General features: G+C 51.6%; 10 protein-coding genes across 10 annotated transcripts; 5 read left to right on the top strand and 5 right to left on the bottom strand.

Moving 5' to 3' along the window:
- Positions 1-52: 52 nt before the first annotated feature.
- Positions 53-2,107, bottom strand: NUU61_002501 (SAE2 C-terminal domain-containing protein; the record flags this gene model as incomplete). The annotated part of the gene is made up of 1 exon (XM_056653083.1): positions 53-2,107. One exon carries the CDS (start codon positions 2,105-2,107, stop codon positions 53-55), a length of 2,055 nt encoding a protein of 684 aa, XP_056514150.1.
- Positions 2,108-2,345: 238 nt separating this feature from the next.
- Positions 2,346-4,053, top strand: NUU61_002500 (WD domain protein; the record flags this gene model as incomplete). The annotated part of the gene is made up of 2 exons (XM_056653082.1): positions 2,346-2,503; positions 2,556-4,053. The coding sequence occupies 2 exons, from the start codon at positions 2,346-2,348 to the stop codon at positions 4,051-4,053; spliced, it is 1,656 nt and encodes a 551-aa protein (XP_056514149.1).
- Positions 4,054-5,361: 1,308 nt separating this feature from the next.
- NUU61_002499 (uncharacterized protein) lies at positions 5,362-5,988 on the top strand (the record flags this gene model as incomplete). The annotated part of the gene is made up of 3 exons (XM_056653081.1): positions 5,362-5,396; positions 5,495-5,823; positions 5,879-5,988. The coding sequence occupies 3 exons, from the start codon at positions 5,362-5,364 to the stop codon at positions 5,986-5,988; spliced, it is 474 nt and encodes a 157-aa protein (XP_056514148.1).
- Positions 5,989-6,418: 430 nt separating this feature from the next.
- NUU61_002498 (uncharacterized protein) lies at positions 6,419-8,659 on the bottom strand (the record flags this gene model as incomplete). The annotated part of the gene is made up of 6 exons (XM_056653080.1): positions 6,419-6,619; positions 6,689-7,794; positions 7,857-8,007; positions 8,069-8,099; positions 8,150-8,159; positions 8,218-8,659. 6 exons carry the CDS (start codon positions 8,657-8,659, stop codon positions 6,419-6,421), a joined length of 1,941 nt encoding a protein of 646 aa, XP_056514147.1.
- A 173-nt stretch (positions 8,660-8,832) lies between these two features.
- NUU61_002497 (aldo/keto reductase) lies at positions 8,833-9,863 on the top strand (the record flags this gene model as incomplete). The annotated part of the gene is made up of 3 exons (XM_056653079.1): positions 8,833-8,895; positions 8,960-9,240; positions 9,317-9,863. 3 exons carry the CDS (start codon positions 8,833-8,835, stop codon positions 9,861-9,863), a joined length of 891 nt encoding a protein of 296 aa, XP_056514146.1.
- Positions 9,864-10,439: 576 nt separating this feature from the next.
- Positions 10,440-12,731, top strand: NUU61_002496 (uncharacterized protein; the record flags this gene model as incomplete). Its single annotated transcript, XM_056653078.1, has 1 exon — positions 10,440-12,731. The coding sequence occupies one exon, from the start codon at positions 10,440-10,442 to the stop codon at positions 12,729-12,731; it is 2,292 nt and encodes a 763-aa protein (XP_056514145.1).
- Positions 12,732-13,129: 398 nt separating this feature from the next.
- NUU61_002495 (uncharacterized protein) lies at positions 13,130-15,433 on the bottom strand (the record flags this gene model as incomplete). The annotated part of the gene is made up of 2 exons (XM_056653077.1): positions 13,130-15,360; positions 15,421-15,433. The coding sequence occupies 2 exons, from the start codon at positions 15,431-15,433 to the stop codon at positions 13,130-13,132; spliced, it is 2,244 nt and encodes a 747-aa protein (XP_056514144.1).
- Positions 15,434-15,756: 323 nt separating this feature from the next.
- Positions 15,757-16,647, top strand: NUU61_002494 (Rab family GTPase; the record flags this gene model as incomplete). The annotated part of the gene is made up of 2 exons (XM_056653076.1): positions 15,757-15,825; positions 15,883-16,647. 2 exons carry the CDS (start codon positions 15,757-15,759, stop codon positions 16,645-16,647), a joined length of 834 nt encoding a protein of 277 aa, XP_056514143.1.
- A 328-nt stretch (positions 16,648-16,975) lies between these two features.
- pmt2 (uncharacterized protein) lies at positions 16,976-19,471 on the bottom strand (the record flags this gene model as incomplete). Its single annotated transcript, XM_056653075.1, has 5 exons — positions 16,976-17,619; positions 17,694-18,453; positions 18,519-19,071; positions 19,142-19,272; positions 19,328-19,471. The coding sequence occupies 5 exons, from the start codon at positions 19,469-19,471 to the stop codon at positions 16,976-16,978; spliced, it is 2,232 nt and encodes a 743-aa protein (XP_056514142.1).
- Positions 19,472-20,338: 867 nt separating this feature from the next.
- On the bottom strand, positions 20,339-25,189 carry NUU61_002492 (putative MFS monosaccharide transporter; the record flags this gene model as incomplete). The annotated part of the gene is made up of 10 exons (XM_056653074.1): positions 20,339-20,733; positions 20,798-21,510; positions 21,572-21,765; positions 21,870-22,137; positions 22,218-22,295; positions 22,360-22,742; positions 23,881-24,664; positions 24,718-24,866; positions 24,954-24,960; positions 25,017-25,189. 10 exons carry the CDS (start codon positions 25,187-25,189, stop codon positions 20,339-20,341), a joined length of 3,144 nt encoding a protein of 1,047 aa, XP_056514141.1.
- Positions 25,190-25,401: the final 212 nt, after the last annotated feature.

Genomic DNA, 25,401 nt, shown 5'->3' with positions numbered 1-25,401 from the left:
TATTCAACGTTTCATGTTAGCAGATTAATTCGTAGAGGCATTGAGGATGCATCTATTCATCGGCCCACGTCCACATCCCTCCTGGTCGCATGGCCTCACGGTATCGCTCTTCCACTTTCTCCCGCTCTAGCTTGCCGGCGACTTCACGGTCAGCTTCCGCCTCCTGCGTGTCAGGCATATCCGTCCTCCAGAATCCCGGAGGAGTGCGAGGCCGTTGATGTTGGTGTCTATGTCTTCCATACTGATTGGCAAGATCCCTAGCCCTCGCTTCTACCAACAAACTCTGGCGATCGTCATCGTTCAGCCTTTCCAGTAATTGCTGGTTGTCGCCCACGTATTCCTCTAGGATCCTTCGGTCCTCTGTCTCCTGTTCCTTCCCGCCAGAAGGAACAGGACCCCCTCCCAGGCGAGCCATTGCACGGAACCGATCTCCGCAACAGCCGGGGCGAGTACAGCCGGCCATGCATTTGCGGTCGTCTCTCTTGCGAACAACTGTGTCAAAGGCAAAGTCCAACCCCTGGTTTCTTGTGGGATTAATCTTGAAATGGTCCAGTCTCAACCGATGAAGAGGGCGTGCCCGATAAGGCTCGTCGTCACGGTCCACGTCTGGGCATTGATCGGGATCTGTTCGTGTGGACTTCTGATCGGCCCGTGAACCGGCGCGCCGGGGACGAGTCGCGGATGATAGAAGGCTGCGACGTGGGGCAGCATCTTCTCGAGATGGTTCTTGGGGAGAATCGAGGTGTGATTTGGAGGGTGCTGATCTTTCCAAAAGGTCATGTAGACGTCTCTGAGCAAAATGGCCATCGGTTGTCGTTTTTGGCCCGTTGTCCAAAGTAGACCTGCTCTTCACTGGTTGCATTCGGGAAGCTGAGTCCCAGTCGCCCTCGTCCCCATCGTCCGCTAACGATGATATTCCCCGTTGGTCTGCACCTTTTTGGCTCTTCATTTTAGGCTCGCGGTCTGAAAAGCCTAAAGCTCGCGCGTTGCCATCGACAAGTTGAAGAACAGATGAGTGTTGGCCCTGCCGTTCCGGCGGAATCCACAGTTCACAAGAGGTCCGACTCGGATGATCCCATAGACTGTCGGGATCTTGCGGGAGAGTTTCCACGGCTTTTTTTTTGGTCGGTGTTTGCACTATGTCGCCTATCTCGTCTAGGTCTTGTGTGCTGGGGAAAAGCTGCCTGAGATGCACTGGACTCGAAGATAATGTCTCACTTTTTATGAGCACAGGACGCTCGGTAATATCATCCATTGGGTGACTATGGGACAAGTTGCGGCTATTCGGCGCCGGTACTCGCCTTCTTTTCTGAGTCCGCATATCCGGTAAAGCGTTCAGTTCATCGGATGGAGAAGATACCCTATCGTGTCGAGAAGAACTGGACTGTGTGGGAGTTGGTTCTGGAATTTGCTCGGGAATTGCCCCTTGGCTTTCCTCTTGTTTGAAGTTGGTGGTTTCATTCTCCACGTAGGCTTGGTTTGATGGCCCAGGGCCCTCCCGTAACCGTTTCCTAGGCGGATCCAGGGCTTGGGACTTTCCCTGGCGCTCGACATCCCCGACACTGGTACTGGCGACTTTTTGAAAAGTGACTTGTGCACCATTGACCACAAATGTGAACTCGTCTCGTTCCAATTGCTTTTCCCATTCGCGCAGCTTCTGCTTATGCTGCAAGACTCTGAATTTGAGGCCGTTCCAGGTTTGGATAAATGTCTGTAGATTGGTGTAAAGTGCCGAATATCTGCTCTCCACTATCTGTCGCAATTGGTCCACATCTGGTTGAGCGTGGTCAAGGCCACTTTTCCAAATATGCTTAGGGTCAAACTCATCCTGCAAGTGGGTAAATTGCCGGGGAAGCTCGAGGCTGGACGGATCGAGTTCGTGTTGCATTTTTAACTCCTCCTGGAGCCCTGAAATTTTGCGCTGGAGCTGCTGCACTTTTGACTCTGCTGCACTTTGAGCTTGACTGGCTGACAATGCTCTGTGCTCGGCCTCCCTCACAATTGCATCACGGCGGGCAAGCTCAGACTCCATGAGCCTATATGCATTGTCAAAGGCATCATCCCAAGCCTTGGCAGCTGAGACATGAAGCTCCCTAAGAACCTCCATTTAGATCCATTCGCTGCCCAACCAACAACGAAATAATGTTGAACTAGAGACGCGACTGCACGTGTAGCGTGTAGCAATGAATGGCCGTTCCTGACCGCCTTTGGGGCCACGTGATGGCTTATCGGCCCCTTTCGATAAGGCGACTTTTGACGTAGCGAGAGGTCACTCTTCCACAATGTTTCTTGTTGCACGGTGAGAAACTCCTACGTCCATTTCTACATTTATTGTCTTGAACAGCATGCCCAAGCGATGTAGAGAGCCCTGGTCATCAGATCTCCTTTCTGCAAAGCGCACTCGGAAAGATGGCTCTGTGGATCACTTGTCTTGCTTGAGCGATGAGCTCCTGCTCCATATCTTATCCTTGCTTCCAATATCATCACTGAATGTGTGTCAAAGGTTAGTTGGCTCTTTGGTCTGTTATTGGAAGAATTGGGACTTACTCAACCAGGTTATCCCATCGTTTCCATGCCCTTAGTGGGGACTCGGAGCTCTGGAAAAGACAGTATTATTCGCAGTGGGTGCGACCGCAAGCCCATCGACTGGCAAATCTTCGGCGTACTACACTTTCAGCCAAGACAGAATACTCACCAAAGGTTTCCACTTGGCTTGGCCATGGCCACTTGGCTGAAGCAAAAGTTACGAACTGGAAAAGGCAGTATCGTCTTCGGCATAACTGGTCCAAGGGACTCTGTCGTATGACACAGGTTGAATTTCCAAAGCCACAGTGCCCAGAACTGGTCAAGTTATGTGCCGGGCTTGTCCTTACAGCAGACAACACTTATGGACTTCGGGCCTGGACGGCCAAAGACCCGGCCGCTTGTGTGGCAAAAGTTGCATTCTCTGCAGAATCGAGGCTGTCTGGTGTAGCTCCAACAGCTCTGGCAGTGAGCCAGGTTCTTCATGAGCTCGAGATTGTGGTAGGATTTGACAACGGCTGCATCAGCCTCTATACCCTGGATCTCCGAACATCCCAGTTGAGTTTGCGGACCTCCTATGTCGGGTCCAGTGATGGAGCCATCACCGCAATAGCCTTGTCCTCGCCATACCTCTTGATGGTTTCCCAGTACAAGATTCTGTCGCTGTACAACCTGCGCCCTGGATCTCAGCGAGCAGGGAAAGCCGGCGCAGCCAAGGAGCCTCGCCAGATTGCCTCTCTTCGGGCAGATAACATTGTTGCACCGGTGAATTTGTCCCTTCGAGTTTCTCCTTTCGAAATAATTGCAACCATTGTGTATAGTTTCTTCCACATTGGATGCGGGTGGTCCTTGGGGATCCAAGAACTGCGGTTGGACAAAGACGGCCAACAACTTGGCTCACGACTTGCCACCACGGTAGACTCTCAATATGGAACGAGGATTATACCAGATCCATCACCAGAAGGCAAGCGACGTTCGGCAGAGACTCAAAATCGCCAGAACCTCGACAATCCCGGGGTGCCATCTATATTGCATCAGCATCCACCGACCTCGATGGCTTATTCGCATCCGTATTTGCTGACCTCCCACGCGGACAACACATTGACTATGTACCTTGTGGTGTCTACGTCTGGTCATCTGTTTGTTCGAGGTGGCCAGCGGCTGTGGGGGCACACTTCCTCTGTATCGGCCGTGCAAGTCACCAATCGCGGGAAAGCCGTCTCCGTGAGCTCCCGGGGCGATGAAATCCGAATCTGGGAGCTTGAAATGGCCATTTCCTCATTAGGCACTCGCAAGCCTTTAAAGGAAGAGAACAGCATTCAGGTCAGCCCCGGCAATCAACCGCACACTGCATTAGGGCTAGACGATATGTCTGAGTCCATCTGCTCGCCCAACAGACCAGACCCAATCCCCGCCACGCCTCCAGAGTTATCACGGATGCACAGCTGTGTGGGATTTGATGATGAGCGAGTCCTTTTGCTTCGCGAGAAGATCGGCACGCAACTACTTGAATGTTATGATTTCACGTAGCTCCCGCCAGACACAAGCTGCGATGTGATGTAGATCCAGGAGTTCCAGTGGCAGACCTTCGATGTATGGCCAGGGCAATTTTCCGAAATGCAACCTTGCAAGCCCTGGAGGTTTTGATACAAACTTAGTGAGCCCCGTGAGATGGATGGAGACTTGCCGAACAAGGTGCTAACCCTCGCCAGGAGCCCGGTCGCATCAGGGCGTAGCACAAGGTACTCAACCCCCCACGGGCTGAGGACCCGGGCGGATCCTCACGCATGAGGTATAAAACCCCCATTTGCCCCCCAAGTCTTTTTTTTTGCATTGAATATGCGATGACTCGGGGCTTGTCTCCACTTAATTTCCTCCCTTATATAAAGGGTGTTAAGGCTTGGCCATTTTGACGGGTTCCCCAATCTGCCGATCAGCCTCAATGGCAGAATGCAAGCTGGTGCAGATTCCCTCGGTTTTCCATCATGAAAACCACAAAGAAACAAGAGCAGACAATGAGAAACATGAAAACTTGATCATGATCACCTTGAATTAGGTGCCAGGGTCTTTCATGACTTTTTTTTTTTTGGAGAGCAAGTCCCCATTGAGGATTGTTTTCATAGACGTTCCTCATCGGGTTCTCTAAGAGAACTCGAACAGATGAACGGGCAAGAGAGGTCTCTTCCATTGACCCATGGGTGTAGCTTGGTTGCGTTAAGCGAAATCGCCGGGAAGGAAAGTTGCGAAGTGGCAGACCGCGGGAAGTTTTCTCCCCCCGCACTACAAAAATTATTTTCTACCTCTCCGACTTCTTCTCTCCAACTCTCTCGCTCTCTCTCCATCTCTCCATCCCTACCGTTCCTTTTCTCTTTCATTCCATTCCTCTCGTTTCTTACCCTTTCAACCTCGATCCGAACGTTTGCCAACCATGGACGCTCCGACCGGACAGAACTGCTACAACTGTGAGTAACTCAGTGCTCTGCTACTTGGATTTTGGCTTGCGATTTTTGGTTTTTGAACACTCGACCTCTGGTCAACCCCTTGGTGCTCTTTGTGGCTATATGTGGATCATGATATCCTTTGGGCACTCGAATTCGATGTGCTTTTTTTTCGCTTTTTGATACTTGATCGGAGTCACTTGACTAACTCTCTCTACTCGATAGGTGGCGACCCTTCGCACCAGGTAATTACAACCCCGATGGTGGAATCTTGTTGTTTCACGTTTGCGAAAAAGTACATCAAGCTCATTCGGTCACTTGGGATCTCTAGCGCAAGGACTGCCCTAACCAGGGAACCCCGACTTGGTAAATTCCCTATTTTTCTACCGCTGGTTTCTTAATGCTGATCAATCTGAAACAGCTACAACTGCGGTGGTATGTCTTACATTTGCATTACCAGGGAATTTTGATAGGTCGATTGAACCCTGCTAACCCAATTTCCCGTACCTGCAGGCCAGGGTCACATTGGTAAGCTGCCTGCGAACCTCAGACCCCGTTTCTCTAGGCCCAACTGATTATTTTCTAGTCCGCGAATGCCCCGCCCCGCCTAAGGAGAAGACTTGCTACCGCTGCGGTGGCGTTGGTCACCTGTCTCGCGAGTGCCCCCAGGCTGGTGACAGCTACGGTGGCGGCCAGGAGTGCTACAAGTGTGGTCAGGTCGGTCACATTGCCCGCAACTGCCCCCAGGGCGGCAACTACGGCGGCGGCTACGGCGGCTTCGGACGTCAGCAGACCTGCTACTCGTGCGGCGGCTTCGGCCACATGGCTCGCGACTGCACCCAGGGCCAGAAGTGCTACAACTGTGAGTGTCGCCTGGAATGTATTAGGCTCTTGAAATATACTAATCACTCCTTTAGGTGGCGAGCTCGGCCACGTTTCGCGCGACTGTCCCACCGAGGCCCGGGGTGAGCGTGTCTGCTACAAGTGCAAGCAGCCCGGCCACGTCCAGGCTGCCTGCCCCAACTAGGCAATGAACGATCCCACGACGCGAACGTCTTTTCCTTTTCTGGTGGTTTGATCTGAAGCACGGAGATGCATGATACGGAACTTCAATTTCCTCAACCTGTGTATTATCACGACACGCGATGATCTACATTTCTTGTTTTTTCCTCTGGTACTCCTGGCATTATGACTCTTCGATGTCTACTGCCCCTGACCCTTTCCGGGAAGAAGTGCACGAGGCGGCCTGGTTTGCAAAAATACCATCAAAATTCGCCTTGTTCTTTTTTTTTTTTTTCTTTTTTTCATGCTCGTAGAAGTTTTGCATATTTCTTCCTACTCGGATTTCGTACACTATCGGGATAGCAGGATTCTTCTCATTCCCATCTTCCGATATAGACCTGCATCCCTAGCTAGATATGTATCGGACAGACGATTCAGCCTTGGTATTCCGGGGATTATGAGCTACAACTACACAGCAAAGCTCGCTTGTATTTGGGCACGTCCCCGCAAAATCGCTCCTCTTCCTCCTTGTGGAGCCCCCATTCCTCGTTGAATGGGTTCAAGGACATGTGCATGACCCGCCCCAGGATCTCTCGGTCTCCTTTACGCTCAACGCGCTCGATGACCTCGTCGAGGATCCAGCCTCGTGGCACAAACTGTGAGCATATGTCAATAGTCAGTCATAAAACACCCGGCCAAAGTGAGAATAAGAGACGGGGTCTCACGTTAGGGTTGACTGCTTTCATGGCCGCTTGTCTTTCTTTGTCGCTGCTCGACCCCCAGTCTTCCAGCACGCGAGTTCGCCAGCTATCCAGCCATTTGGCAATCCGGTCTCGAGCCGAAGCTTCAGTGTAGCCAATGCCACCAAATCCTTCAGCGTGGAAGAAAATCGATGCTGCTTCAATGCGCTTCTGGTCCGTGTCCAGTTCAGACAGTGAAAGGCCCGAGAGCCGGCGGAAGAAATGGTTGAAGTCCAACTCGAGCGCCTCGAGTGTATCTAGCATCTCCGAGAACAAGCTCTGGAAGTCAGACTCCTTTTCAGTCTTCAGCCCAAGTCTCTGGCCCATCAAGCGCTTGTACTCATTCAAGAATACAGCTCTGAACTCCTCACCCGTCCGCTCGATGATGTTCTCTGCACGCTTGATGAATTCCGTCTCACATTCCTCACTGACTCCATCCTTCACGAAGCCTTCGTCATCGACCCGATTTCCAGCCCCAATCAGCTCACCCAGGGACTCACCGAGCCGCACCAGATTCCACCAAATAATGCTGGGCTGATTGCGGTAGCAATATCGCAGCAGCTGGTCGTCGTGGTTCGGTGTATACTGGGGATCAAAATTGTCCATAAAAGCGAATGGGCCGTAGTCAAGTGATAGGCCGAAAATAGAGGTGTTGTCGGTATTCAACACACCATTCATGAACCCATACGCCTGCCATGCAGCGACGGTCTTCGCATTGCGCCGGGCAACCTCTCGGTACAGCCTCGCAAATCGATTCTCCTCAACCCCTTGATGTTCTTGCACATCATCCCCTGGAATGTCCCTCTGAGGGTGATCCATCTCTGCTGAGGACTGCTCTTCACGTACAGATACAATGGCGGGGAGAGTTTCCCACCCACCAAACACATCTTCCGCGGCATATGTAGCAAGTTTCCTGATCAGCTCCCGATCTCCTCGGACACGAAGAAGATCGAAGGTCCCAATTCTCAACCAAGATTCAGCAAACCGAGCCACAATAGCCCCCGGTTCAATCCGTTCTCTTAGCACCTTGGTGTTTGGTAGCAAAGTAAGTGAGAGCGCACGGGTAGTCGGCACACCAAGGGCATTGAGAGCTGTACAAATAATTTTTTATCAGCGTATGAAGGGGATGGTCGGAATCATTGAAGCACACTACCTTCGGAAACGATATATTCACGAATGCTAGATCGAAGAACAGCCTTCCCATCGGCAAAGCGCGAGTAAGGTGTTCTGCCGGCACCTTTCAGTTGTAACTCATATCGAGTACAGGTTTGTAGGTTTGTGGTTTCGAACAAGCTGATTGCACGCTGGTGCATATATGTATTGAGCTTAACGGTTCCGTCCTGTCTGGCTTAACTGACCACTTACCCCGTCTCCGAGCTGTCCGGCCCATGATCCACTGCAGATGGTTAAGTACCATAGCCTCTCGAGGGCCATGCAGTTACTTACAATTGCCAACCTAACATGGTCAACCCTTTTCTCTCTTTTTTACGGGGAAGTCATTGGGAAAAACTCACCTCCATAGCACTGAGCCCATGGATAAATTCCTCCCTTTTCTTCGCTCCATCCAATCTCATTTCCGGCGACCAGCGCCTTGAACTGCGACGTCTGCTCCTCGCCGGGTTTCAGTCCCAGATCTTGCATTGCTTTGGAACTGACGCCCAGCAATTCGGGCTCGTCCGTTTGCTCAGGGCGCACATAAGTATATAAAGCGCCACGGACCATACGAGGTCCGAGAGTCTCCCGGGGAGCTTTGTGCGAAACATCGGGGGTTTCGAAAGCCGGGTCCGGGGGCAACTTGGACGTAAAGACATTCGATTTTGGTAGTTCCGCCAGGGAGGTCCCCCCAGCCGTTGAGAAATGCGATGCCATTTGGCCCAGACGGTTCCGAAGCGGATGAATGGCTTGCGAGAACATGACCGAGGTGCGAGTGTCAGGAGTGAAGATGCCGAAACTCATGCAAATGATGTCATCTTCTATTATTAATCATGTGCTCCACTACACCTACATCCATGGACAGATACACTCATGGATATATAAGAACATTTGCCGTATTGCAAGCAACTAGAGAGATCTGTTCCACCGTCGATTCCCATCTCTTCAATTCCAATTTTAGGGCGTGAATATTCGTCATGGCACCTTCTGATAAGGCGATCCCCACATGCAAGCTCAATGATGGTACCTTAATCCCCATCGTGAGTGCTTCCCCCAGTTCGATGTTGACAGAGTCGGGTGTTTGACGTTGTTATTAAATCTTAGCTCGGGTATGGTACTGGAACTGCGTGGTACAAGACATCACGCGATACCGGGATCAATCGCGATTTGGTCGAATCGACCAAGACCGCCGTGCAGCTGGGATACTACCACCTTGATGGAGCTGAGGTCTACGGGACTGAGGAAGAGCTGGGCCTGGCAATTCACGAGAGTGGAATACCTCGGGAGAAGTTGTTCGTGACGACCAAGGTCTACACCAGTGTTAGCGACATTCCCCGTGCGATTGAAGCTAGCTTACAGAAGCTTCGGCTTGAGTACGTTGACCTGTAAGTGGATTCCATAATACGCAGCCGATCCCCTTATGTGCTATTCTCTACTAAATTCGATCGTGAATCGTCGCAGGTACTTGATTCATGCCCCGTTCTTCGCGCACACCGAGGGCGATCTGCAGGACGCGTGGGCCGCCATGGAGAAGGTGAAGGAGATCGGACAAGCCCGCTGCATTGGAGTGTCCAATTTTTTGCAGAGCCACCTGGAGACGATCCTCAAAACAGCCCGGGTTATCCCAACGGTTAATCAGATCGAGTTCCACCCGTATCTGCAACATGGCAACCTGCTGGCCTTCCATGCGAGCAAGGGCATCCAGACTGTCAGCTATGCGGGCCTTGCACCCATCACTCGGGCCAAAGGGGGACCGCTAGACCCCTTGCTGTCAGCCCTGGCTCAAAAATACGCCGTCAGCGAGTCCGAGATCTTGCTACGCTGGACCATCGATCGTGGCTGCGTGGCAATCACCACCAGTAGCCGGGAATCACGCCTGACCAGCTACTTGCGCGTCTTGGAGTTCAAACTGACTCCTCAGGAGGTCGAGGAGATCTCGGAGATGGGCCGGCAGAGACATTACCGCGCCTTCTGGCGGGAGAAGTTCGCGGCGGATGACCGGGCCTGATACATCGACCAAGTAGAGACGAGCAGTCAACTGTACCAGAATATAGATTGCCATATACCCAGTGTGCCAGTATACTTGTGGACTACTCTATCTGGTATGTGTTGTATAGATATTGAGAAGATTGTAGCAAGTCGGTCGATTCGATAAGCGATAAGCGTAAATGGGTCTTGACATCGCACCCCGTCAACCTTATGTCTGTCTCTCTCTCTCTCTCTCTCTTTTGCTTCCTCCCTCATTCTTCTCTCCACCACAAATCCCCTTTCCTTCAATCCCAGGTTTATTTTTGCACGGGGTGTTTTTTTCATCTGTTTTTCTCTCGGGAAACTCTCTCCTTGAGGGTTATGGGATTATGAGTGATATGATGCCCTGAAGAGAGCGAACCTCTTCCCCCTCCAGACCACTTCTTGCGCCTCTTACCATTCACGCTCGACTCGATGGTTTGACGATTCCTTGGTGACTTGTCATCCTTTATTGGGTGGAGAAAGTGCTCTGGTGGCGCCCTCTTGCCCGGTGACTTTTGCTCGAAGCGCGACGTCGCCATCGCTAGGAGAAACATCGCGAAATCCGCGGACTGCGATGTCGGTGAACGAGCAGCGCCCCTCTGCGGACACCAACCCTCAAAGTGCGAGCCAGTCCTTCGCGTCGGACCTCGAAGCGCTTGATCAACGACTGAAACGTCTTTCCGACGACGTCCTACCCCTTCACCCTTACCTCCTCACCCTCCCGACGAATGCGCCTTTTCGTCTGGGCGGCCGCTTCGTGGACAATTGGGCGGTCGGCCAGGACAGACCATTTAGTCTCGAGGAAGAGCAGCTGCAATATATGACATTCTTGACCCATCACGACGCGGATTCTTTGCTTGTCACGGTTGGGGATTGGTCCGATGAAACAGGCCGCATGATGGCCGATCGATCAACAGTCCCGAGCTTTACCAATAACTCAAGGGATAAGGCCACCAAGAAGAAAATCAGCTTGAAGGATTACAAGAGCCAGAAGAGCAGCGGCGCTGTCGCACGCCATGAGCCAGGAAGCCGAGGTGGAACGAGCTTGGCCAAACCCGAAGACGTGCAGCACAACCCCGGTGCAATGAAGAAGAACAACAACGAAACACCTCAGATGTCATCCAAATCACCCCCGCGGCATTCGATCGAAAAGGGAGGCCAGAAAAGACCTTCTGGATCCGATCTTGAGCTTCGCATTTCTCATGGAAGGAAAGAGGCGGGTGTACATTCCCCCAAGAAACCGCGATTATCCCCCGAAAAAGAAACACGACGAGAAGTCATTCCCTCCAAATCGCACTCACCCAGACTGCCTGCGCTTCTATCCCCGACTCTCCCCCCAACCTCAGGCGGCCCCAAGCTTCCCCGATTACTGTCACCCACTCTTCCGCCCGATATTGAAAAGGAGTTGGCTCGGCTGGAGGATCGTTCGCCCATTCGCAATCTCTCCCCTGAACGTGACAGCACGACGGGCAAGTCGAGACGCGATGAACCGGTTCAATCCAAAGCGCCGCACTTGGCGAACAGTGGCAGCTCGAACTCTTCTGGTCGAGCAAGCGGCACAGACCAGGCCCTATCCAACAAAGACAGTAATTCTTACGCCAAACCGACCAAGTCGCAACACATTGTCAAGCTGCGATACGGAAAGACGAATCGCCGACGGGTCGAGGCCCTCCTCAAATTTTCCGGTAAAAGGAAAGCACTCCAGTCCGATTCAGCAGGCATAGACATGAACCGCGAAGGCTCATCTCATCTCAAGAGGAAGGAAGAGATTGGTTTGGCGAGCCGAGATGCCCTATCTGGTCGAGCGAGAAATAAGAACAAGACCGAGACTGATGAGGCGCTCGGCCCTGCGGACGGTCGCTCAAAGGAGCCGAGAATCGCCATTGAAAAGCCTCGAACACCGGTCTCCCACTCTCCTGCGCATGAAAAAATTAAAGCAACATCGACCACACCGATGAAAGAGCCAAAAGGTTCTGCCTCACGTCGAAATGAAATTGGAGACAGTGATGATAAAACACCATCCCATTCAGCCAACAAACGGCTCTCCGTCGACCCTGGAACAGGCACGAAACTATTCCCTTCTCAGCCTGATAGCCGCTCACGCAATAACGAGCGCCGGGCTTGGCGAGATGATTACCAGAGATTTGGGAATATTGGGCGAGAACTGAAGCATGCCGCGGAACGATATACCTCCACGAATGGTGCTTCGGTCACTGACGAGAAACTTGCCGCGGTAACTGCCATCGAGGCCATTCTATGTTTTATCCTGGCTTTTGTGGCAGACGATCAATCCAAGGTGGTGGCTCGCCAGGTCGGCGATTCTTCAACTTGGCTGTCCATTCTGGCATACTGGCGCGTGGTTAAGAAGAAAAGTGCAGCATATCCCGCCTTGCACAGCCTATGTTCAATACTCGGCGCCGTCTCTTACGATGCGATCCACGCGCTTGATCTCGAACGCCTCACCATCAGCCCGCTTCCCGGGGAACCAACCCCAGTGCCCACTCCAGGTAGTGATGGCAACACCGTGTCCTTGGACGAAAGCAAAAGGAGCCGAAAGGAGATTGTGGAGCTGAAGAATCGGCTGCTCGAGTGCTACAAGGATTCCCAGAAACTGTGGTTAGAGGGCACGCGGAGCCTTTCGGAGGAGATTCTCAGTCAGGAATTTCCCAATACCTGGGCCGGGCGGTCTCGCAGTTATTCAGAGCGAGGAAAACCGCCACTCAAACCCGGCGAGTATTCCGGAGACTATTTTCTCCCGCTGGGTGGCCCGATCCTGCCTGTCGAGGTGGTCCGTTTTGCCTGGTTCCTCCTGAAAGAGTGGTGCACCAAGGAAGGTGTGCTATGGAATGGACGCCTTGGCCTGTAAGCGGTGGGATTCTCCTTGCCCTTCTCTTATTCTATTCTCTTTTGAATTTTCTTCTTGATCTACTTCTTCTTTTTCTCCTTTTATTTTTTTAAAGGGGCCTGGCTGCGGGCCCCCGGGGTAATCTGGCGTCCCAGTGTATTTTTTGCAAGTGATTGTTATCTATGATACCACGAGCCCTGTGTTTTTTATATAGCTATTTGAAGGTTCAGAATATATCAACGGCCAATGCAAGTGAAACCCAGTCCTTACATGGAAAAATAGACCCAGATTGGTTTTAACGCTGCCAAGTTCATTCAGGTATAAACTGTCATGCCCGCTTAATTATACAGGGGAGAAATGGGGGAGAGAAATGGGCCAAAGCAGAAGGTCATAAAAACATGGGTGTCATCACCTATATACTAAACTTCTCGAAAGTCAGGACTGGAGTCGTCAAAAAGCCAGCCGGCTTCCCGGCAGTACCGGGCTTCCCTGCCATAGATACCAACTTCGCTGGCCCAGCAGATCACAGAGGCGTCCACAATGTCCGCAATGACACCTTCCATGGCGCCCAGAATGCTCCAACCAATGGTTCCAGCAATGAGGCCTACCACATAGGCATAGAGACTGCCTCGGATAGTGCCACCTGTTGAAGAGGTGGTCATACTTCTGGCGGTAGTTACCCAACCACCGAACCCGAGAGCCAACGACATCATCATACGGGCGGCATGAAGAATCAGCTTCGAGAGGCGGTACGAAACCAGTGACGCAGGGCCTCCAGGGGGGCGGGAATACGCCCGGGGATGCAAAGAAGTGGAGGCCACTGACGGAGCAAGAACAGCCATCTGGCTCAAACCGCGCGCAGAAGCAGGGAGTGGTTGGGAATGAATTGCCGCGTAGGTGAGTGAAAGAGGGTTGGTCAGATATGCGAGCGGCGTGGGAACGAGGGAATAGGCAAACAAACTAAGAAACGAGGCGAGACGGCCGGGAAGCACAAGTAAGGGAAGCCGCATCAAGAGCCCCAGAAGTCGGGAGAGACAGACAGTCCCAAACAAGGTGGTGGTGGCATGGACGACGGCGGCTTGGATTATCTGTCTCGACGTGGGTGCCGGGGTGGTCAAGCGGTGGAAATACCATTGACTCACTGTCGCAGCCGTAACGGCACGTTGAATCCCCGCAAGGACACCAATCGACCATAGATAGACCATGACGAAGTACACACCCAACCACCAGCTGCTCAGATCCACCACGAATGACCTAGGGGCCGCGAGATGCCCGCCCAGAAACACACGAGTGAACATCAGCATCCAGATCCATGTCCACGACACGACACAGACCAGGACACCCAATCCCAAGGCAAGCAACCCAGGGTTGGCCGCTAGGATGCGACAGGCAAACTCAAGAACACTTATCGCCTTTCCGATCGATTGACGTCCCCGAACAACGTTGTAAATCCACACGCTGGCCATCAGAAACGGGACCATAGAGCCCCATCGCATCGCCCTATCCTGGATGCTTGACCCGTGCCATTCTCCCTTGAAGCTTGATATAAATGGGTAAAGGGAGAAGGAGTATAGAATGATGGGGACTGCAATGAGAATCATGTAAACCAGAAGTCGCACGTACGATCGCAGTAAGGCAAGCCAGATCAGAGACACAAAAACCGAAACAACAGTGTAAATCCCGAGAAGGAAGAAAGACCGGTGAACAGTCAAATATATCGTGTCACCCCATTTGGATTTGTCTCCGGGGGGAGTGGATGTGTTAAGGTAGACAAGGAAAGCGGTGGCAAAGAGACCTGCAAGAGATATCAAGAACAGCTGGCCCCAGAAGCCATCATGTGCTGAAGATTCGAGGACCTGGGGCGAGATTGACGCCGGAAATGAGCTTGTCGAGCTCGGCGATCGTGGAGTTTCTCGAGTGGCGTGTTTAGCCTGTTCTGTAGAACCCATAGATGGAGCGAGCCCAAAAACATCGTCCTCGACTGACGGTCGTTCCCGAAATCGTTGGATTGGCGGGTGGTCACCAACGGGGCTGAATGGAGCCAGTTCCTCGTCAAAATCGGCACGAAGAGAATCCTCGAGGCCAACGTCAACCAGTCTCCCTCGTGGCCTACTGGGGCTGCTGTGAGTCCCGTACTCGTGCTCGGTCACCTCGGCCACGGTCTCAATACGGGAATTTTGGACCACGGGAGCCCCCTTTTCACCGCGCCACGAGCTTTTGATCCCTTTTCCATTACCGGGACGGTCATCATATGGGGACTGTCCTTCATCCAAACCCCCCGAACGTTCGGAATCTTCAAGTTCAGATGATTCCTTCAGGGTGCTATCGCCAAAATGCCGTCGTGAATGTTGTAATGCATAAAAATCGGCAATTTCCCGCTCCCGTTCTGTCTCGTCGTCTTCTTCGCGGAATTCATCGGTGGCGCTGTAGAAAAGGGGAGCCGGTTGAACCGACGCCCGCGAAGCAAAGGGAAAGTTAGAGACCTGGGACACACCCGGTCGGTACGGATCACCGGTTCTCAAAAAAGACCGCGAGGAGGGGTGTCGAGAGTTGCCTTGAAGGGGATTCGGACGACCACGGCCCGTCCGCTGAAGCTCATCAGGGCGAGATACTACTCGCGACTGTGACTGAGCCAGAAATCGCGAAGCATCTAGCCAAAAGAAGAATATGGTCAGCACAGCACAGGAGCACCCAATCCTACGGTACATACATTCCGAGAACATGGCCCGCTATCGGGGTGATAGGGAAGTGAGGCTGGCTGAACGGAGAGCTTATCAGCTCCAACGTTAGTGTTCAAATCCTTCTTCTTCTGGTTTTAAATAGTGAGACCGAAGCCTTCAAATAAATCAATCCAGATTTCCAAGAAGAAAGAGAGAGGAAGATAAGAAAGGCAGAGAGGGACAGTAGAAAGGCGGTCATCCTGATGCAGGCGTCATACGGACAAGTCAGGCCTGATAGATGACTCAGCCGCCGATAACCTCGGGCAGTAAAGCGCTCTTCATTTCCCTCCGCAACACATTCGAGACCTCCCTCCTGCTCTCTCTCCATGTCACAGCCATGGGATTATATTGCTAAGCTTGTCTGTATCGGTGACTCTGGCACCGGCAAGTCCAGCGTAAGTACTGTGTTCCCTGCATCTAGCCCCAACCCTCGCTAACGAAGCCGTGTGTAGCTCACTATCCGACTCTGTGAGGGCCGATTTTCCCCTTCGCATGATGTCACCATCGGAGTCGAGTTCGGATCGCGGATTGTCCCAGTGGGACCCCCAGCCTCGTTGGAGCTAGGGCTAGATGGGCAGTCTCACAGCTCTCCGCTCCCAAGCCCTCCCGATGACGCATCTGCAGAATCCATCGCATCGGGTCTCCCAAGTCCACCACGAAAGCCACCGGGCTCCCCTCCCCAGAAACGAATGAAACTATCTCTCTGGGATACTGCAGGTCAGGAAACCTATAAATCCATCACCCGCTCCTACTTCCGCGGCGCATCCGGTGCTCTTCTCGTCTTTGATATCTCGAGACGCTCGACCTTCACGTCCTGTACCCAGTGGCTCCAGGATCTACGGCAAATTGCAGAGGATGGTATCGTTGTTATCTTGGTTGGGAATAAGACTGATCTGGCCGGTGATGATTCTGGTTCAAATAAAAGACAGATTACTCGACAGGAGGCAGAGGAGTGGTGCCGCCTGAACAACATTGTCCGCTATGTCGAAACAAGCGCCAAATCCGGTGATGGCGTTGAACGGGCTTTTCTGGAGGTTGCCGAAAGAATCCACCGTAATATCGAGGCTGGACGATACGACCTCAACGACCGAAGAAGTGGAGTCAAAGGATTTGGGGCTTCTGGGGGGGCCAACGCGGGGATGCCTCGGACCATCACTTTAGGAATGGATGATGCGATGCGCAAGGGTGGTAATGGCTGGGCCGGTGGGTGTTGTTAGAATCAGGCCTGTGACGAGAGATGATAAATATAAAGATCGCCGCAGTTTACAAGCTCTGGCAACCTGCTCAAAAACATTTCCACTGAAAAAGACCTTCATATTTCGTTACTGAGGACATCTGCGGCCCTTAGGAAGAACGGCAATTCCCGTGGACCCAGCTGGCGAAGGAGAATAGGAGGGGAAATATCAAGTAACATTATGGATTGTGTTGGTACAAAGCCCCGTTGTAAACGCACCGAACCTTCATGACAACCTTGGAAAAAGATCAGACAAGTTGACATAGCGAACTCTCAGCACCTGAAACGGCTTCTTCGCCCGTCACTCATATTCAATTCGAGATCCTCCAGCTAGACAGCCACTTGAGATGACTCCACTGTTGGTTCGACCCTTCCATACCAAACACGATGGCTCGGAAGTGGATGAAGAGCCCAATGACGATTGCATAAAGCACGATATGGACTGCCGCTGCAACTCTCGGGCTGATTTTTCGTGAAGCCCAGTCCACACAGAAGCCAAATGTGAGGATAGCATAGTAGAGGGCGGGATAGTAGTGGTGAACGTATGTCACTCGGGCCATGATGATGAACGGAAGATAGTGCAGGACCCATCCAATCGCAGGGTACAATCCCGAGTACTGGATATGACGGATCTCCTCTTTGCTGAGATCCTGGTACCCTCTCTGCCAGCGCAGAAGGTACCATACCAACAAAAGACCGAAGGCAACAAGACTCGCCGTACTTCCCCAGTAGACAAAAGGATTTCCCAGAAGGAAGTATTTGACAACACTGTCATCCCAGGAGCACATCCGCAGGCCAACGTTCAAAATCGGCCACTGCCAAAATTTCGAAGCCAAATCGTCTTGCTTGTCTGGATCAGGAATCAGAGCATTGTTGGAGGTCATCATGGCCACGTTGAGGTGCACAAAGTCTTTTAGGAAAGGCGACTTGTATGAGCCTGGATCACCAGGAGGCACTGTACACGCAAGGTCAGTGGTTCCGTTCAGATCCATCAAGGAAAATGACAGGAAGTCGGCTTAAGATACTTACGGCGTTCATTTGTGTGAGACTCGACGTTCCAGTGAGTGTAGACGTCGCCGGGTTTATTTTCCTTGACGCAGGTTGTTTCAATCTGCTTAAAACCCCACTGGGGTAAATTGACGTTCCCAGCCCGTAGATAGCAACCCAGGACCGGATGGCGAAGTCGAAATGCCGTGGTGAGCGTTCGGATCTTGGAGCGGTCTCGGGATGCAGCATCATCTACCACCTCCACCTTCCAATGGTCCTTGTCATCTCCAATGGTAAGGTTTCCATAGCAAGAGACTTCGTTGTGGGACTTGGTCACAGGTGCCGGAATGGCGTGGGAATGCAAATTTCGGCCCGTTTGTGCGTGGATCAGACGAATAACTTCTCCGTCGGCGATGAACTGGAGTTCACCATCAGGGTCATACTCCGGTGCATCACGGTTGGGATAGATAAACCAGTCGTTGTTGGCATCCTTATGATGGTAGCAAGTGACCTGTTGCTGAGCGGATCCCTCCGGGAATGTCTGGATATGAGAGTGCAGGAGACCTCCTCCATATCCCCTATTCTTGATGGTGACACGCGATCCAAGTGCGAGCTCAAGAGGACTGTCTTTGCCAACCTGGGTACCTCGCAGGTTTGCCTGGAAGAGAGAGCTCATCTGAGCATCACCCGGGCCACTGTTCTCCAAAACCAAGAAGTGCACGTAGAAAGAAAACATATAAACCAAAACCGGGATGACTATCAACCCTACGACGCGAGTAATCAGGTGTTTGGCAAGCACCGCCTGGCACAAGGACACAATCAAGTCAGTAAACGAGTCGATGGAGTGGGCAGCGGACCGATACTCACTTGAGGCATCTTCAGATCACCAAATTTATTCCATAGATCCTCGGCCGTGTAGAGACCGACAATTGCAGTGCAGAAGCAGCCGACCCATTTGACACTGCAGACGCAGCCAATGCTTAACCCGGTCAGGCAAAGCCAGACATACCACTCCGCCGAGAAACTCGCATGCTGCAAGCGATGGAATCTTGCCCAGCACAATGTCGTCGTAAAGGTGAAACAAAGCAGCATGGAATCCAGAAGAATGAATCGGGAGATCGTCGCATAGGAATTCTCACACAGCACCATCAGACTGACAAGCCAAACTGTGGAACGGCGAAAATTCAATTCCCGGGCAGTATAGTAGGCAAGTGGAACGCATACGACACCAAAGGCGGCATTGAAGACTCGCATGAAGGCGTAATTGACCTCTTCTGGGTACTTTTCACCTGACTTGAATTCAAAAGACCCATTGTAGCCAGCCAGATAGCCAGACAGACCAACCAGCATCTTCCCCAGCGGCGGGTGGACGTCGAAGTAGAACTCGCGTTTCAAATAATGGGAGCCAAATTTGCCGAAGCTAATAAAGAATAGTGTCAGACGCTGCGAGGACAGGCTAAATCCGGAATCATAATGGAGGGTGGTCTTACTGAGCTTCATCCCAAGTGACAATGTTGGAGCGGCCAATGCGGTACATGCGAGTGAAGAGAGCGAAGGCTGTGAAGATAATGGGAGCAATGATCGGCTCCCAGCTAGCCAACACATGCAGGGATGAGGGGGACTAAATTCAAAGCTTAGCAAACCCAGAGAACACCATGGATGGGATAGGCACGCACTTGTGGTCTGGTCTTCTTCGAGTTGTCATCGTCGATATACGGTGTCGACGCCGGTTGGTTTCTACCAGCATCTGGGACATTTCTGCGCCGCAGGTCGGAATCAAGCTTGGTTCCTGTGCTGACAGCGGTGTCTATTTCCGCCATGATCGCACTCGTGGGCTTCTAGACCGAACGGGGACTGGCGTTGGACGGCAATGGAAGACGAATAGCAGTAGCCCGGCACCTGCTCGATGCGCAAATTATGTAAAGGAGAGGGAATTCAAGAAGAAAAAAAAAAAAGGGCGGCGAAAAGGAAGTGCCTTAGAACATGGCTATCCCCCTTTAGACCAACGAGTGTAAAAGAAGGGCAAAGCTGACGGCTATACCGAAGGCAATTCCAGGATTAGAACACACAAGTTTCAAGGGGAAGAGAGAAGAAAGAAACGTCAATTGAAGGGGTGGGGGGAAAAAGAGAGATGAGATGAGCTGGCCTCAGCATAAACAGTTCAGAGAGCATTGGGGCCGTTTTCGGGAGAACGTGGCCCTTCGTATGTAATCAATACCTATACATCCATGGATCCACATAGATACATACATGTACAGTACAGGTGGGCTGTAATAAACCATCTTGGCTCTGTGGATCTATAAGCTTGGAATGCCATTGTACTATATACATACTAGATCCATGTATGGATAGGTACAGTAGGGATATACCTAAACACAAGAATCTCAAATGAGTCAAACCCTGGAGCCAGCCTTGGAACAAATCGCTCGATGCTTTGTAAGTCAACCTCGATATCCACGTAGATAAACAAGGACTTTACGTATGTAAGACTCCAAACCACGCCGGTATTTAGTGCGTGTGAAAACAAATTTTCAAAGAAGACGGGTGGTGACGTATTCAGATATACAGGCGATCCTCGAAAGGACAAATACAGATATCAGAAGCGATGGAGCCAAAAAGAAAGAAGGGAAGGGGGGGGGAAAGAAAGAGAGCATCAATCGTCTCAAGACAACCTTGGAAGCAAAACATCATTCATGTCCGTCTTCGCCTTGTTCGAGACGTCTGTATTGGCTGCTGCTTCCACCATGGCCTGCTTCCCGATGTCGACTGACCATGTTGGAAATCCAACCACCAATCCCCTCGCCTCGAGCACTGCCTGGATGGTAATTCGGGCGACCATGTTTGGTGGTCCCTTCATGGCTCAAGGATTGCGGGTTAATGTCCAATCCGGGGATTGTATTCTCGGCACCGGATTGGCTATATTGCCGGCGAATATCAAGTGAGGGAATGGGTGAGCCAGCGCCCATCAAAGATCCACGCTCGCCCTCCGTTGTGGGGGTTGGCATGGCAGTAGACGCGTCACCGAACAAGACGTTCATGTCTTCTAGACGAACCCCGCTCGTTTCGGGATAGAGAAAGTAAACTGGGCAAAGAGTGCAGTTCAGTACGGAGGCCCGGGGATGATACAAAGTGGGGGGCGCTCTTACCAAGGACAAAACTGCATGCGCAGAAAAAGGCATGGACCAAGTACAACCGCCACTTGATTGCCCCTTGAAGAACGGGAGTAACCTCGCCCACCAACCAGTTGAATGCCCAGTTACTCGCAGTGCTCAAACTCGCACCTTTTGCGCGAATACTCAGAGGCAAAATCTCCGGAGGATACAACCAGGGAATAGGGCCCCATGACGCTCCAAAAGCTGCATTGTAAACCATCACAAAGATGACGGTCAGCGTGGGTGTCGCGGGAATCTCGATATAGATAAAATATGAGATCAGAGACAGCGAGATGATCATGGCCACGGCCCCCGAAAGCAAGATTGGACGCCGGCCCCAGCCATCGACAAGATACCATGGCGGAACGGTGGAAAGCAGGTATGAAATGCCATTTATACCGGTCATCAGAATTGCATCACGGCCAGCCCAGCCGGCCGATTCAAAGACCAGGGGGGCATAGTACGAGATCACATTGATGCCGTTCAATTGCGCTAATGCCTGCGCCGACATGGCAATCAGGACTCGTTTGCGGTAACGATTGAACATATCCATGTACGACCGCTCGCCCTCCTGCCGCTGGATGAGGACGTTCATTTTGATTTCTCGGTACTCTTGGCGCGCTTTATCATTGAGGAGATCTCCTTCGCCATAGAGATTGGCAATCACAACCATTCCTTCTTCGTCGTGGTCGTTATCTAGGAGCCATCTAATTTGATGGGACAAATAATTAACCTTGTACGGGCCTTTCAGGGGGTTTCCGGTCTCACCTGGGCGATTCGCAAATGATCATACTCCCGACGCCAAGTAATGCACCCATGATGCACTGGCATAATAACGGCAAGCGCCAGGAGTAGTCGTTGTCGATAAAGCTACAAAAGTAGTCGACCCACACACTGGCTGCATATCCTGAGATATTACCTGTAAACTCGATGCATGCCAATTTACCTCGGTTGTGGGGAGGCTAAAGGAGAGGTATCAGCAGATGGAACACAGTTGACGCGGTACCTCGAATCATGCGTGCACGAGATAGATGAGGGAAAATACCGATATTTCAGATTGATATACTGGCACAATGGTCGACAGCGCCCCAACACCGAGACCAGCAATGACACGACCAACCATCATCATGGGTATGCCCGTAGCAAATGTTTGAAATGCACCACCGATGAAAAACACCATCGAGCCATAGAGGATAGTCTTTCGGCGGCCAATTATGTCGCCGATGCGTCCAACCAACAATGAGGATATGAATGCACCAATTTCCAGAATTGCGACTACGGTTCCAATCGTGGCCCGGGAGGGTTGGTTGAAGTAGTCCTTAAAATACCAGCCTCTAATTGTCATTAGTCACGGCCAAACTTGTCACTTGCCCTTGCAACAAGGGAAGCGATGTCGAGGAATGGAAGCACGAACGTTATAATGCCAGACATCACACCCTGATCATAGCCAAAGAGGAAGACCCCCAAGGATACGAACACACTCGTAAAGTAGCTATGTAGAGGTCAGTAAAAGCGGTGTTGCTCCACGGACCCGTTGAGTCGATCGGGCCACTTACAGCAATGGCTTTCCAACGAGACCATGCATTTGCGCATTTTGTGCATCACGAGGGGACATTATGGTGGCTAGCAACCGTTCAACTCTCGAAATTTGTCGTGGCAGAGGCTTTGGGATTCTGATCTTCTCGATGTCGATCTCGCGATCCAACTCCCGCGGGTAGTGTACACGCTTCGACAATTTGGTTCGGCCGCTTCGCCCCACGATTTTTTGGTCAAAGGACTTTCGAAGGCGGGCCTGAAGCGGATCTTCCGCCTCGGCAAGCTGCTCGGCGAGGTCGCCGGTGTCTGACCAGATCGATAAGTCCGACTCTACAGAGCGAGCGGATGAGTGGGAAGACCGGCGGCTGCCCTTCTCGCTGGCAGATTCAAGCACCTTGATCGACTGTGCTGAAGAGGACCGGGAATCAGAGTGTAAGGGCCGCAGCGGGATGCTTGGGGCGTGTGGGGAGGAAGTTGTTGGAGGAATGATGGCGGTAGTGACGGGCTGATCTTGGCAGCCCTTTCCACGAGGAACCGAAAAAAAAAAGGAAAAGAAAAATGCGAGGTTGATCTTCCAGATGCCGATAATCGATAAGAGTGTCTCTACAGGGATGGGAGGGGTTGGAGACCAGGAGAGGTGCCACAAGCCCCTTTGTGTGATGTGAGGTGCCGAGTCGCAATAGGACGACGCCACGCAGGCGATGTGGTCACGATAAGCAGCGAAGGTACGCACGGGCTACAGAAGCGAGTTGAAAGTTTCCCAGCTCACGAGATCAACGCGATGATGGGAGTTCAGGCGACGGTCAGGCGGAGATCCGAGAGGAAGAGAGGAGGGGGAATGCTTGGATCAGTAAGGGTGGCTTCGGGTCATAGCAAGCAGAAAAGCAACAAGATCCCTCTATGAAGTTGTTCGGTAAAAGAGAAATAGCAGATGATGAAAGGGCAGTATAATCAATTCAATCCCCATTCATGAAATCATAGACGGGGCAAGTCGGATATTGGGAGTGGTTAAGGGGGGAAGATGTGTACACCAGGGGGGTCATTAATATAATTCATTACTTAGACACTATGTATAGATGGCGGCTCTAGGCGTCCAACCTAGTCAGATGATACGAGGCTGACCCGGCCATCTTTCATGATTATTATGATTGGAATATTAGAATATTATCATAATCTTGTTCTTACATTGAATTTCTACGGTCTACATGTCGTCATCAAAGGTCGGATCCACTGTGGGGATACTCCCACAAGCCTGTTCTTAATGTCGATCAAGGATTGAGGACCAGAAAGAAGAAAAAAGAGGATATCAATTTATATAGATCTATATACAAAACATGTGCAATGTCCTCTATATATACCTCTCCCAATTTCTTCACAAATCGACCAGGATATCATATAAAGGCAGGGAAAAAAAAAAAAAAGAAAAAAGAAAATCAAGTGCTCTCTTTTGCAAGCAATCGCCCGATCTATGTCAATAGAATGTCGTATCCATCCTTCTGGATATGGATGGCATCGGCAAGACTCGCGTAACGACGCCGTACCAGCTCAAAAATGACAAGACCAGCACTGGTACTGGGAACTTGACGAATGGAGCTTCCCACAAATCCACGAAACAGCCATGGGCGCCAACCCCCCGCCCATCTGGCCTTCCGCTTGCACCGTTTAAAAGTCTCCTGGTAAGCGTGGTAGTACAGACGCAGCATCTGTTTTCGGGAGGGATCGAGGTTTGCTTGATGATCGAGGTATTCCAGACGACCAAGGTGTAGGTTCTGAACCATACTGAGAGGATGCTGGATAGCTTGCTGTGCAACAGAAGCCACAATACCCGCCAACATGAGGAAGCCCGGTTCCACAGCATAGTGTGGCTTGATCAGGGGAACGCCTCGATCACTGGACCTAGATGACGGAAGCATTTCCAGATGGTCTGCATGCAGGGACCCATAGTACCAGGTGATGAAAGAGTAGTAGGACTGGGACTTGACGTATTCAAAGAAGGAGAAGAATACAGCATAGCCGAAGGAATCTCGCAAAAAAGAGAGACTCCAGCCAGCAAAGACCCCGCGGAGACCAATTTGTTGGAGCTTGTGATGGCCATAGTGCCACATGCTCCGATACTGACCCTCGAGCATGTCACTAGTCTGCAGACGAACTTGCAAGGCATCCAGAGGAGCGGCGACAATGGACTGTATGGTACCAGCAGTAAACCCGGCGGCGAACGTATCTGATGGGGGTGCAGGCGGCCAGACTCGCTTAACCCCCTGCGATACTGGTTCATGGAGAGTCCCAAGGACCTGGAGATACGACGTGTAAAGAACGGCACCAACCCTGGTGGCTATGGTTAGAACAATCCGTGAAAAGGGCCGTGGGGGTAAGCCCACCCTGCGTTGGCTAGTAAAGGCGGCAGAACTTGATTTGGAATGAATCGCCAGCCATACGTCCGGACCGCATGGACTAGCAACCCGGGTGTTGTAGTATGAATGGACCATTTCCCGTCTGCAACACGAGGGTGAACAGCTCTTGCAAATGCCTATCACAGAAAAAATAAGACGAGGAGAGGAGGTGATTAGTGACTCGGGGTTTTGGTTTCTCGGTTGAAAATCATTGGAGGATGTACCATGTAGCTAGGATGGGTCAACACAATCAAGATCATTTAGAGGAATCATCAAGCATTACGCACTCAACACGCGTACGAAAGAAGGCTTTGATGGGAGCGCGGAAATAAAAGGCCACCATTTGTGCACTGATGGCGCGAACACCTGCCGCCGAAGCTCCTGTTGCCGCATCATTTCGAGGGTTTTTTCGAGAATTACCCGGTCCACTGAAATGAGGGTCTAGGTAGATAGGGTTCATTACGGATCTCGGTTGTTAGAGCCCGTAAGAAGTGCACATCGCAGGGGTGTAGGAGGATTTCTCGGTGAACATCACAAAGGAGGACTCGGGTAAAATAGCATGGCTCAAAAGAAGGGGGGTAAAAAAGAAGCATCAGGCAGGAAGAGACGAAGAGAGAGATATATATATGAGCGCTAGTCTCAGAGAGGTAATAGTTGATTACGGGAACCCAT

The sequence above is a fragment of the Penicillium alfredii genome, assembly GCF_028826965.1.
Source record: "Penicillium alfredii strain IBT 34128 chromosome Unknown utg000004l_segment0_segment0, whole genome shotgun sequence".
NCBI lineage: Eukaryota > Fungi > Ascomycota > Eurotiomycetes > Eurotiales > Aspergillaceae > Penicillium > Penicillium alfredii.
This window is presented reverse-complemented; position numbering and strand designations above follow the sequence as displayed.